The following is a 12,215-nucleotide window of genomic DNA, read 5'->3' on the forward strand; positions in this document are numbered from 1 at the left end:
CGTTTCTGTGGGCTAAAGCCAGCAGCCTTTCCCGTGTTGCCCTCCCTGGACAGACACAGCCACGTCGCAGGGAGCGTTGAAGAGCTGAAGCGGGATTTAGGTGAAGGTGCCCGGCACGGGCCGCAGTGACCGACACGAGCGGGATTTCCTCGCATATCCCATTTCTGCGGTTCCCAGCGGCTGCGCTCACCCCAGCGGCGGACACGGCGCAGCTCCCGCTGCCGGCCCAGGGCCGGCTCCTCTCCCGGCCGAGCCGCTGCCGGCCCGCCCGGCTCCGCGGCAGCGCCTGGCCCCGCGGGCCGCTCCTCCCCGGGGCACGGCGCCGGGCCGGGCCCTGCGGCCGGAGCGCTCCAGGGCCGGCCGCAGAGCCGCTGCCGGGCTCCGCCTGCGGCCGGGGCTCCGCTCCCCGTGCCCGGGGCTCGGCCGGCCGTGCCCGGGCCGTGCCCGCTCCCTCGCCGGGCCGTGCCCGCTCCCTCGATCTGCTCTCCCCGAGCCGTGCCCGCTCCCTCGATCTGCTCTCCCCGAGCCGTGCCCGCTCCCTCGATCTGCTCTCCCCGAGCCGTGCCCGCTCCCTCGATCTGCTCTCCCCGAGCCGTGCCCGCTCTCTCGCTCTCTCGCTCCGTCTCTCACCGGGCCGTGCCCGCTCTCTCGCTCCGTCTCTCACCGGGCCGTGCCCGCTCTCTCGCTCCGTCTCTCACCGGGCCGTGCCCGCTCTCTCTCTCTGCTCTCCCCGGGCCGTGCCCGCTCTCTCTCTCGCTCTCTCGCTCTGCTCTCCCCGGGCCGTGCCCGCTCTCTCGCTCCGTCTCTCACCGAGCCGTGCCCGCTCTCTCGCTCTCTCGCTCCGTCTCTCACCGGGCCGTGCCCGCTCTCTCGCTCTGCTCTCCCCGGGCCGTGCCCGCTCTCTCTCTCTGCTCTCCCCGGGCCGTGCCCGCTCTCTCTCTCGCTCTCTCGCTCTGCTCTCCCCGGGCCGTGCCCGCTCTCTCGCTCTCTCTCTCTGCTCTCCCCGGGCCGTGCCCGCTCTCTCGCTCTGCTCTCCCCGGGCCGTGCTCGCTCTCTCGCTCTCTCGCTCTGCTCTCCCCGGGCCGTGCCCGCTCTCTCTCTCGCTGTCTCGCTCTGCTCTCCCCGGGCCGTGCCCGCTCTCTCTCTCTCTTTCGCTCCGCTCTCCCCGGGCCGTTCCGGGCTCGCTCCGCTCTCCCCGCGGCCGCACCAGCACCAACCGCCATCCGCCGGCCGCGGGATTCAAACCCGGCCAGGCCGCGCTCCTCGCCTTCCCATTGGCTGTGGCCTGTGACGTCACCGGAGCGCCGGCGGTAAGTGCGTGAGGCCGGGCGCGCGGGGGGCGGCGGCGGGGCGCGCGGGGAGGGAAGAGAGGGCGCGGAGGGAAGGGCGGCCGGCGTGAGGGAAGGGCGGCCCGAGTGAGGGAAGGGCGGCCCGCGTGAGGGAAGGGCGGCGCTCCCGGGGCGGCCTCTGCTCCGCGTATCGGTCCGGCCCGGCCCGGCTTGGTCGGGGACAGCCCCCGGCCGCTCCCCCCGCTCGGGCCCGGCGCGGGCCGCGGCCGCTGCCGCTGCTCCGGTCGGCTCTGACCGAAAGTGCTTCGGGCGGGGATTTTGTCCTCGCTGCTTTAGCGCAGGGCCGATCCCGGGGCGGCAGCCTGCAGTGGGGCCCGGTTCCCTTCTGGCGAGCACTGTTAGAGAAATGAAATGAAATCCGGCCGGCGTGCTCGCCGCTGAGGAGATCTCCCGTGGGCAGGAGGCCGTGGCTGTGAGCGGAGTCCCTCGCGTCACCCCCGGGCCGGGCAGGGGATGGTGGCCCTGGTCCCGTTCAGCCGCTCCTCGCCCTCACAGAGGGGCCGGGACAGAAGGGGAAGGGTGGGAAGGCAGAAACAGCGGCTGAGTGGAGAGAGTTTCACGGGGGAGTCAAAGGCTGTGCAGGCAAGCAGAGCAAAACAAGGAATGCCTTCCCCTGGTCCAGCCATCTCCAGGAGAGCGGGGCCCATCGCAGATAACAGTGGTCACTTGGGAACACCAATGCCACCACCCCAGTCGTCCTCTTCCCGCGTTTCTGTCCGGATTACCGTGTCCTTTGGTCTGGAATATCCCTTGGGTGCATCTGGGTCTCCTGCCCAGCTGTGTCTCCTCTCTGCTGTGCCAGCAGAAATCCAAACCAGCCCCAGCTCAGCTGCTGGGGAGAAAATTAACTCCAGCCCGGGCAAAACCAGCAGAGCACACCATGGTCATAGATGTGTTTTCTGTAGGCACACTATGGCTTGTGGTGAAACACACACCTGCGTGTCTGCCCAAAGCTAGAGTGAGGTGCACTTGCAAATTTAAGCTGAGGGAATTATGGCCCAGTTGAAGCCTAAATGATCAGGAGAGTAACTTTGTTAGCATATATCTTTCTGCAGGCAAAATTTTGGTAGTCTCTGGCAAGGTAAATTCAACAAAAGCAGATATTAGAAGCTGATAGTGAAATGAGTCTGCTAACTGCTTGAACATGATTGATTTGTAGGTAATCTTTAAAGTTCTGAAAACATTTTACTGACATGACAGATCTGTAAAGCTGCCCAACTCAGAATGGTATAGCTTTGCCTATAGCATTTCCCCTATGTTATTTAAATAAATCCACTATTTCAAGTACTTGTTTGAAAGTAATTCCCAACATCTACTGCTCTTCTAGGTTGATCAACTCCAAAATGTTACCTCAAAATCTATACCAAGTTTGCAGATGTTTGTTTCTGCGTAACTTGAAACTGAATTCAGTAAATGTGACTGGTTTGGCCAGGAGGATCCATTCATCAGAAAAGCTTTCTGAGTCAGAGGAACAAACTGTCCAAAAATGTGAAGCTGAAGAGCTGCCTCAAAATGCAGAAAACAGTAAATGTGGAAGATTGCACGTACCAGTGATGCTGGAGGAGGTTGTTAATTGTTTATCTCCTCAGCCAGGCCAGGTGAGTTAAATGATTAATTACAATTGTCATCCATTAGCAGTCCAGCAGAAAAATTTCTGGAGAGTAGGGATGACTTTAGTTTAGAGGAATAAATGGATTCTCTTAAGCAATCAGTTTTACCTTTCAAAGGTCCTCGATTGTTTTGAAATTTAATTTAAAACTCTGTATTCAAACTCATAAAATTCTGGTGTGTGTGTGCCTGAATCCTCAGGTATGTGGTATTTATTAAAACTGTCATATTTGGCTACTGTGTTGTTTTTGTGCTTGTCTTTCTGAGTTGCACTTGTGTATTCTTAAGGTTATGTTAATGACTGAGAGGGCAGTTCTCATGTGTGGTTATCTCATCAGTTTGTGAAGAGCCCTTTTTCTCTTGTGTAAGAGTAGTAAGTATGTAGGTTTTAAACATTGCTTAGTCCCATTAGCATGGAGAACTGGTTCAAGCCTTCTTGTTTGGGTATAGTACTGTAAGTGGTTTGCTTTTGGTGTCTGGGGTAGTAAATGGTTACAGGTGTCCTCGAGAAAAATGATACACGGGGAAATAGTTTTTGTCTGTGTGGTCTCAGTATTCATTTGAAAGGTATTCATTCATTATTTTTTGAATAATGACCGTTATTTAAGAACTTACATATTTCAGATACTTTCATCTGTGATTTTTAGTGCTCATGTTAGCTTCATAGAATCTTAGGATTTTAGGCTTATCAGTGTGTTGTTTTACTACAATGGATGAAACAGCAGGTAAAGAAGCAGAAAGGTCAAAGTCTGTATGTTTTTACTTTTATTTGAAAACAGTATGACCCAACAGTGGCAAAGTGATATAGCAAGTTTGATGTGTATTCAGTGGTCAGAAATTTACAGTCAAATCTTGTTGTGTTGCTTTGTATACCATTTTAAGTCGTTGAAGAAGCAGTGAAAATGGAAATAGTGTTGATGCACATTAGCATGCAAATTGCTCTGGCATGTGTTCTACTGTTGAAGATATCTAAATTGGAGAAATACATAAGGAACTTTGAGTTCAGATTTTATTCTGATGTCAAAACTATGATGACATTTTCACACATTAAGTGAGCGTATAAACTGTGATACACTATGTGAAATATTTTTTCCAATTGTATAAGTTTTTACTTGGATAAGAAGAGCCTTATGAAGTCAGTGTCCATTAGACTGTGTTTGTTGATGTAGAAAGTCTTCCTTGGCAACAGGACTTGTAAAAGAAACTATTATGTTAAAGTTATGAACTGTGGAGAGTAAGTATTACTGCCCCTGAAACTTTTTCTAATTTAAATATTTTTTCTTATTTAAATATTTGTAAAATAGCTTGTTATTGGGATGGGATTTTTTCAGATTCCTAAGCTCATAGTGAACCACTGGTCACTGCTATAAGAGAGCCCAAATGTGTTTACCTCAAATTGAAGCATTAATAATGCTGCCAACCTGTTCAGCATGACTGAAACTGGAAACTGTTCAGCACTTCTGTTTTTCTGTATGTATTCACAGCACTTTCTGAAGTCCTGAAAAAATAACTAGTGTGTAAAAGGATGCAATGTGTCAGCTGAGTTTTCCTGGTGTGAGTGGAAGCCTCAACACAGGTTGAGACAGTTTGTCACTAACTCACACAAGTGGTGGTAATAAGTTTGTACTGACATGGATGTCAACTGGCAGTGTTACATAAATTTACATTTTTAAGATTATAGTCTTGGCAGGAAGTCTGTGAACACTTTGTTTTGTGGGCAGGAAAGGCAAGGGTCTGATCTTGAATTTAGTTTTTCTGTTCTATTCTCTCCTTGCACATAAAGATTTCCATTGCTCAGCTTTAATGGAGTTATATTCTTTGTTATAAAATAGCTGATTTGGGCATCTATTTCTTCTTGTGTCTTAAGACAAGGAGCTACCAATATAAAAAAATCTAATTAGGAAGATGATGTTCTCCCTATAGTTATGGTCACTGAATGGGATTTTCATTTTACTTAGAGAGGTTCTTATGAAAGGAAATGTTACTTAAGAGTGAGTCACCACGGAGATGAAGATGTTAGTGCCCTCCCACTGAATATTCTTGTTGACTGTCTCCTTTGGGGAATCTGTTTGTCAGGAGTTGGAGCAATAATACTTCCATTTATCTTTGAATTTTCTTTTATTGCCTTGTTTCGCAAAGTCCCTGTAGTAGTCCTGTCTTTGAAGTAAAGACTACAAATTAGATTTCACCAATCTACCTCCCTGCTCAATGAAAAGTCTGTTGCAGTAAGTCCACACATAAGTAATTTCCTCTTTAAGTTTACTGTATTGATTACATTTTAATCTTCTCAGTCCATGAGTGTTGTTTGCAAATACCTCACCAATGTTTTTGCAGTTGTCTTAACAATTCTCTGTTCTCTTAAAGAACCAAACCTGTTTGGAATCAATGTTTGGACATCCAGAAGCATGTTTTCCCAGTTTCCAGCCTACTTTTTCCTATTTTTTTTTTTTCCTTTGCAATGCTCACATTTCTTTTTAAGTAGAGATGTGGATCTCTTCCACATACTGTGGCTATAACATTATAAGAATTTCAATAGCAGTGAGTTCTGTGAATGCCAGAAGATAAAACTCTGAAATTTTAACTGTTCTTATGAAAATCTTCAAGGTTTTTGGGTTGTGAAGCTCTAGGAAATGGTAGTGCTCCAGCACCAACAAATACTTCTATATATAATATTTAAACTCCAATAAGAAGAGAATCAAATATTATGCCCTACTCAGATGATATGGGAAAGCCTGTAATCTGATGACATCCATGGTTCTATGTGATTGATTTTATCTATGGTTGAGTATGATCTAGAAGAGACTATAAGGGAGATAATAGAGATACTATAAGGTCTGCTAGTATTATTTGGTTTATCATAGTTCTAGAAAGTGGGGTTTTTTTTAGTATCTGTAAATTAAATGGTAGGTGGTCAAACTTGAGGTGAGAAATAATGAATGAGACCTTCCCATTTTCTCCAGTGTTTAAGGGGTTTATCAGAAGCCGTTAATAGTAGATGATTTTTTACCTCATTATGTTAATTTGTATATAAAAAGAAAAGAAGACAGTTAATCTTCCCCAAAGAGTTCTCATCTGACATCATCTTGAGAGTTAGCCAGGACTCACTGTGGATATTTCCCTTTTGATTCTCCATGATGTTATTCAGATTGTTTTTGCTACTTAGCATTCATTGAAGGAGGTATTGTCTTTGTCTTGAAAATCATGTGTTATATTTCATGTGTTATTTCTTTCCCTTGGAAATCATGTGGTGCTTTCTAGAAAGAGACAAGTATTTCCTGAGAGCATGCAGCTTTGCCATGAGCTCTCCTTTCACTCTTTCAGGTACATACTGCTTTGTTTTCAGGATAATTACTATTTTCACACATCCAAACATCACACAATTCTTTTTCAGAAGTGTGAGCACGGACTTCTAAAATAACAGGAAGGAAGTGTAAGACATTGCTGACAGCCAGACATTGTTTTATTGTGAGTGAAGTGCTGCTTGAGCTCTGGGGTTCAGTTTTGAAGACAGCTTCTCACCTCCTGGAGGTTCTACTGCTACTCTTAAATGTTGATGTGCAGCATGGTTGTTTCCTTCCTTTTCTACAGAGCTAGTTAGTCAGGTAGTAGAACACACTTGGAGGAAGCTGAGGGAGACTGCTGCTGTGAGAAAGCAGTGTCAGTTCTGGAATTGTTATCTTAGTTTCTGTGTGTTCTTGTCCATACATCAGTATTCCCTTTCTGCCTTGTACCGAGTAGAAACGCTTGGAGGCAGAAATAACCTTTCTCTGAACAGCACCCTGCAGAGGGGACTTCTGTTCTGTGGCAGAGCTTTCCAAGTGTTGTGGTGTATAAATAGTTACGTGGTGGTGCTGGTGACCAGGGTTCTCATCACAGCACCTCCAAAGCCATCTGCAAATCAATTCTAACTGGAATGACCTGTTTGTGCTAAAGGTTCTCAAAACTGAACTTTTCTGCAGGGTGCCCAAAGTAAAGAGGGATTGAAAAGGGATCTGGAAAAATTAATTCTGGGTTCTCAAGTTGTGTAAGTTTTTTGGTAAAATGCAGCCAAAATACCAAGTTTGGAAGGGAATATTAGTTGCATCATGAGGTAAATGATAAAATACTTATTTTGGAAAAGCACTATACACACATGAACATAGTAAAAGCTTTTATTGTTTTAGCCTGTTTTTCACTGGACTTGTAAAATGAGTAAGGTGACAAAGCAATCAAATTGCATAATGTTCTTTATTGTAGATACAACTATTTTTTTTTATAAAAGCATGATGAAAATGTCTTTCTATATGCAATTTTTATGGCTAATTTTTCTCTGTCAGCCGCACAGTGAGCTTTGTAGTGATTGTTGTAAAAAAGGAAGGAAGGAACAGAAACTTGCGAGAGTCAATAAATTAACACATAGTAATTCTGAAAATACTCTGAGAATTCCAGAACACACTTTTTTCCCATGTTACTAGGGAATTTTTCCTGTGTTACTGGGGCATATTGAGAGTTGTTTCAGTTGATCATGTAGTTCCTGTGTATTTTTTCTGTCACTCTTACCTTGCCTGATGTCCTGGCTGCTCATATTGTAAATTTACAGAAAAGGCTAGCCAGGCTTCATATCACAGCTGTGTGTGGAAGTGTGTAATAAAATGTTCATGCAATAGAATGTGTATATATTCAAAGTATTTTTGGATGTATCTACTAGGAAACTAGTTAAATGGATTCTCATCAGATAGCACTGTTCAAAATAATTGGCTAAAATCATACTTTAAGGGGGATGTTTTTAGTGAAGTTAGGTTTTGAAGTTAGTCCATGAAAACGGAAAACATTCTCAAAATACTTTTGACTAAGACATGCATAAGATAGTCCTTCAAGTACTTAAAATACTAACATTGTCTGGTTCTACAATGGTAGTGTATACATGCAGATTTGGAAAAGCGGACCACATTTGTTTACATTCTGTGACTTAAAACCAATTGCTCTCTGCTGTGGCATGCAGGTGAAATAAAATGTAGTAAGGTAGAAGGAGTGTTATTTAACAGTGCAGTGCCAGCAAATGTTATCTGTATTTTACAGCAGCTGCATCTGTGTGAGTACCATCCCAAGATGAGAGAGGACAGAAGGGGACTGGGAAGAGAACAGGACAGGAGGTGATATTCATGAACAGCTTGCCAGTTGAGGAGGCAGAGAAGGTCACACTCTTCAATGGTCTGCTTGTTTACTGACTTCTGTAGTGGGCCCTCCAAAAGTACAGGGATCTTAAATTCCATATTGACAGGTGACTGAAAGCATGTGCCATTTATTTGAGAGCATTGCATAACTGTTTTCTGTTTTGAAGCTGGTACTCCTGAGTGATTAGCCTGTGGTACCAGGAAGTGTAAAATATCCGTGGGTTTGGATCTGAATGATGGCAGGATACGAATGAGGCGTGGTGAAGGAGTCTCTTCAGATTTTACTTTTTTTGTCCTTCAAGAATTAGGTCTTTAGAGAGAAAAGAACTAGAATATTTGGATGAGAGGAAGAATAAGCTGATGGCTACAGCTGCACAGGAAAGAATGTTCAGGTTGTAGTTGCTGCCCATCTGCCTGACCTCCTCATCTTCCAAGCTGCATCATGGCTCTCTGGAGGCATATTGAAATGTTACCAGCAGGCACAAGTAGAAGACCTCTCACCAGCTTGGTTCTGCATCTTTCTCGGTGGCAGTAGAGGAAGGAAAGCCTGCAGCTGCTGCATCCAGAGAGATCAGCAAGGGAGCAGGGGCTGCCAGCAGCCCTGCAGATGTGCAGGTTTGGTTTTATGGTGACGCTGGGTTCGTTTGCTGTTACTGCTCTAGCACATAACGAACGGCAGCGCTTCAGGAGGCTGCCTAAGATGCTGTGTTATAATAAAGCAAGATTCAGTGCTTTGGGGTGACTCAGCTTGGAATGACGCTGTGTATGTTCTCCTTGGCTGTTGTGATAGCATTAGTCTTTGCACCTCTTGGGGAAAACTAATAAAATTCACCAGAAAGTAATCTAAGCCCTTTAAATTTTAACTTGAGTGAGCCTATGTTCTCAGAAAGGGTGATAATTAATATATGTAGCTACTCATTTCCTCCTCATCTAGTACTGTGTGTCTTTAGTCAGCCTTTTGGCTAAGCTTATTAAATATTTGAATTTGAGTTTGCAAACAGAAATGCAGACTTTTTTTTATCACACAAAATATTACTAACAATTGAAGATCACAGGTGGAGTATGGGAGATATCTGCAGGTTTTGTTTTCTTATTTTGTGTTTCATACAGTTGGCAGTAGTTTTGCACAGAATTAATCTAGGTAAAGAGATGATTAAGAGGTTAAGCTACTGAATTTGTTGCTTAAGCAGATATCTGAAGGTTAAACAGGTGTCATGCACACATATGGTCTGATTTTTATTTTTTTTATTTTTTTTTTTTTTTAGTATTTTTTATTTTCCCCAGGCTTTCTGAGCATGTTATCTTCATTCCAGTGATGTTTGCTGATGCTCAGCATCTTGGGAAAATACTTTCCTAATAACTGTGTTTTAATAAATGACAAATTCTTCTGTTTTAATAATGTCCCTGAAATAAATGAATATTGTTTTGGGCTGACTGCATCAAAATGGTATTATTTAATGTCAACATTGCTGTAGGAACCTGGCAGCTGAGGCTTATCAAAAACACATCCATAGATTTTTGGGATTGGCTAACCATTAGTAATAAAGAATTAGATTTTTACTTGAGCCTTTGTAAAATTTTCATTGCATCTTAAATAGCTCCTTGGTTATAATTGAGGAAAGAAGTTTCTTGTGAGGTAACAGAGGAAGTCAGTTTTTTCTTGTTAAATCTGATGATTAGCTGAAGTCATTCAGACACTGAAATTTTAATTTCCTATGGAAATGTTAATCATGGTGTGATTGAGTCACAACGTCATTAAATATAATTCCAGACAACATTACTCTTAGGAAAATGAGTGAAGTAAATAATGCACAGTGAGGCAAGGTCTGCCAGTGCTTCTAAAAGCAGGTGGCATAGGCGGGCAGTGGTTTTTGCTTGCATCTCTTACCTCTTGTGCAAGGGGGAAGGGGCTCTAGAAAATAAGTAAGGAGTGAAAAACAAAGCAGAGCAGAGGTAAAATGCCTTTTTATATGTTTTCATACAAAAACCTCTTCATTTTTGTTTGTATGTTGTTTCCTATTTAGCTGTAATCAGAAAATTGAACCTTTGTGAAGAAAATACATTGGAAATTATTTTGAGGTGCTAAGTGGCTATGGCTGATGGGTGCTGCAAAATGTGTTCACAGCAATCTTTTTCTCCTCTATGCAGAATGATGAAGAGATGATTGATTGTGCAAGTTCCTGAAATTCTTGGATAGGCAAACTTAGTGATGTTACAGATATTTCAGCTGTACTCTGGTATAATCCAGCAGCATCCTCTGTTAGTGTACCAGTGGGATAAATGGGAAAAATGGGAAATAATGGTTTCATTACGTTGAATTGTTGAATAGGCCAATACTGGAAAATCATTTTGTATTGTACTTAATGTGTGATCTGAGAAGGTTGTTTTCCTACAAAATGCCAACTGTTCATTTCTATTCTCTTGGTGATGTAGACTGTTAGACTTTGTGTGTAAACAACTTTTTTATCATTTCATAGTATGTCAAAAAGTACTTGTGGAGAAAAATTAGTTCAGTTATGTTTTACATATCAGTCCTTACTTTTTGAAATTACAAGTGATAACTTTTTACATAGGTGAAAGTCATGTACTGTATAGAACTGATAGGAGATATCTTTTGCTTGCAACCAAAATTCTTCTTTGCTATATACTTAATTTGATCGTTTCCTTTTCCTAGGTGCCAGAAAAAAACAGGTTTTATGGTGTAATATATTGCCATTAGCAAAAATACAGAACTGTAAATTTGACTTTTTTGGTAAATCTTATTTTCTGGCAGGCCGTGTTATTGTACATAATACCTTTTAATCCCTTTATAATATTTTCACTGACAAGTTCAGCTCTTGTATACTTGAACAAGCTTTGGATGGGAATTACGCCTGTATAGGTAAAACACAATTTTCATAGTGGTGTCATCAGTAGCATCTTATTGGTACTGGGTCTACAGATTTGTATAAAGCTTGTTTACCTTGCACAGGTTTAAAGTATTTTCCAGTTTACTGCAGGGAAATCTGCAATGAGGCTTTGCTCCACAGGGTAACCTTAACCACTTCTTGCCGCAGATGTTTTGTTTTTCCAGAAGTTTCTTTTTTATTCCTTTGTATTGATAAGGAATTTTAGGTAGCAACATGGCAGTGTTTTGTTACTGATTGATGTTGAGATGACATCAGAACATTGAGTTGTATAGTAAGTCACTTTTCATTTTTAGAGTCCTGACAGAAGCAACAGAATGCAAATGAAAAAATTGCAACTTTTCAGGATGCAAGTAAAACATAGCAAGGTGTCTGTGGACTGTGTGTGATTCACTGTATTTGTACTATTATTTTCCCATCTGATTTTGAGCAGGTGATTAAAATCAAAGTGTTCTAGTTTAAAAACAGCTATGTCTGATTTACTTGACAGAACTTACTTGCAAAATATTTTGAATTCTCATAAGGGAAAGCAAAGGTTATTAGCATGCTGAAGCCTAAATATTGCTTCTTACTAAATATGAATAAAATAGTATAAAAATGCAAGAACAACTTAGTCTCTTTGACCTCTTATTTTCTTAGTTCTAGGATAGTTTCTATTTGCGTGTGAATAGCAGCAAGGTATATTTAAATAATGTTTTCTTCTGAGACTTTGAGTGTGTGTAGTTTCTTAGAAAAACAGTAGAGCTCTTCCAGCATTTCTCTAAAACTACATTTCTCTACGAACAAGTCTTTGTTGCTATCTCACAACTTATATATCGCGTCTCATGATGCCAGTGGTTTTTCACAATCTGGTTTATTTCATGTAATTTTAAAAATCCCTCCTGTTGTCAGGCATATAAAACAAGTAAGCTGTTTTAATTCTTGTCTTTTGAATGGGAATTGAGGACAAATTCTTGGGTTGTTATGCAAAAATTAAAATATAAACCTTTCTCTACATGGTTGCTTGCATTAGGTGGGATGTAGTGGTGCAGTAAATAATTTTGAGATAAATTGGGAGGACAGAGGATACTTAGCCATTTTAAGTCACATCTTGAGTCAACCAAAGAAACAATGCTTACAATGGAGAAATGCAATGGAAATTTGTAGATGCGTGATTTGGACTTGATAAGGGGTAGGCAGACCTTGACTTTCAAAATTTA

General features: G+C 42.9%; 1 protein-coding gene across 2 annotated transcripts in view; it reads left to right on the top strand.

Moving 5' to 3' along the window:
* The first annotated feature begins 1,213 nt into the window (after positions 1-1,213).
* Positions 1,214-12,215, top strand: part of METTL15 (methyltransferase 15, mitochondrial 12S rRNA N4-cytidine) — a 77,068-nt gene continuing 66,066 nt past the window's right edge. Inside the window, exons 1-2 of one of the 2 annotated variants that reach the window (XM_031505084.2) lie at positions 1,214-1,310; positions 2,677-2,947. In XM_031505084.2, coding sequence (XP_031360944.2) covers positions 2,693-2,947 — 255 coding nt within the window. In that variant the 5' untranslated portion in view covers positions 1,214-1,310; positions 2,677-2,692. Of the gene's footprint in view, positions 1,311-1,585; positions 2,577-2,676; positions 2,948-12,215 lie in introns of those variants that run through there. The other variant, XM_077784396.1, reaches the window with a different exon arrangement.

This window comes from Lonchura striata, chromosome 6 (genome assembly GCF_046129695.1).
Source record: "Lonchura striata isolate bLonStr1 chromosome 6, bLonStr1.mat, whole genome shotgun sequence".
NCBI classification, from domain to species: Eukaryota; Metazoa; Chordata; class Aves; order Passeriformes; family Estrildidae; genus Lonchura; species Lonchura striata.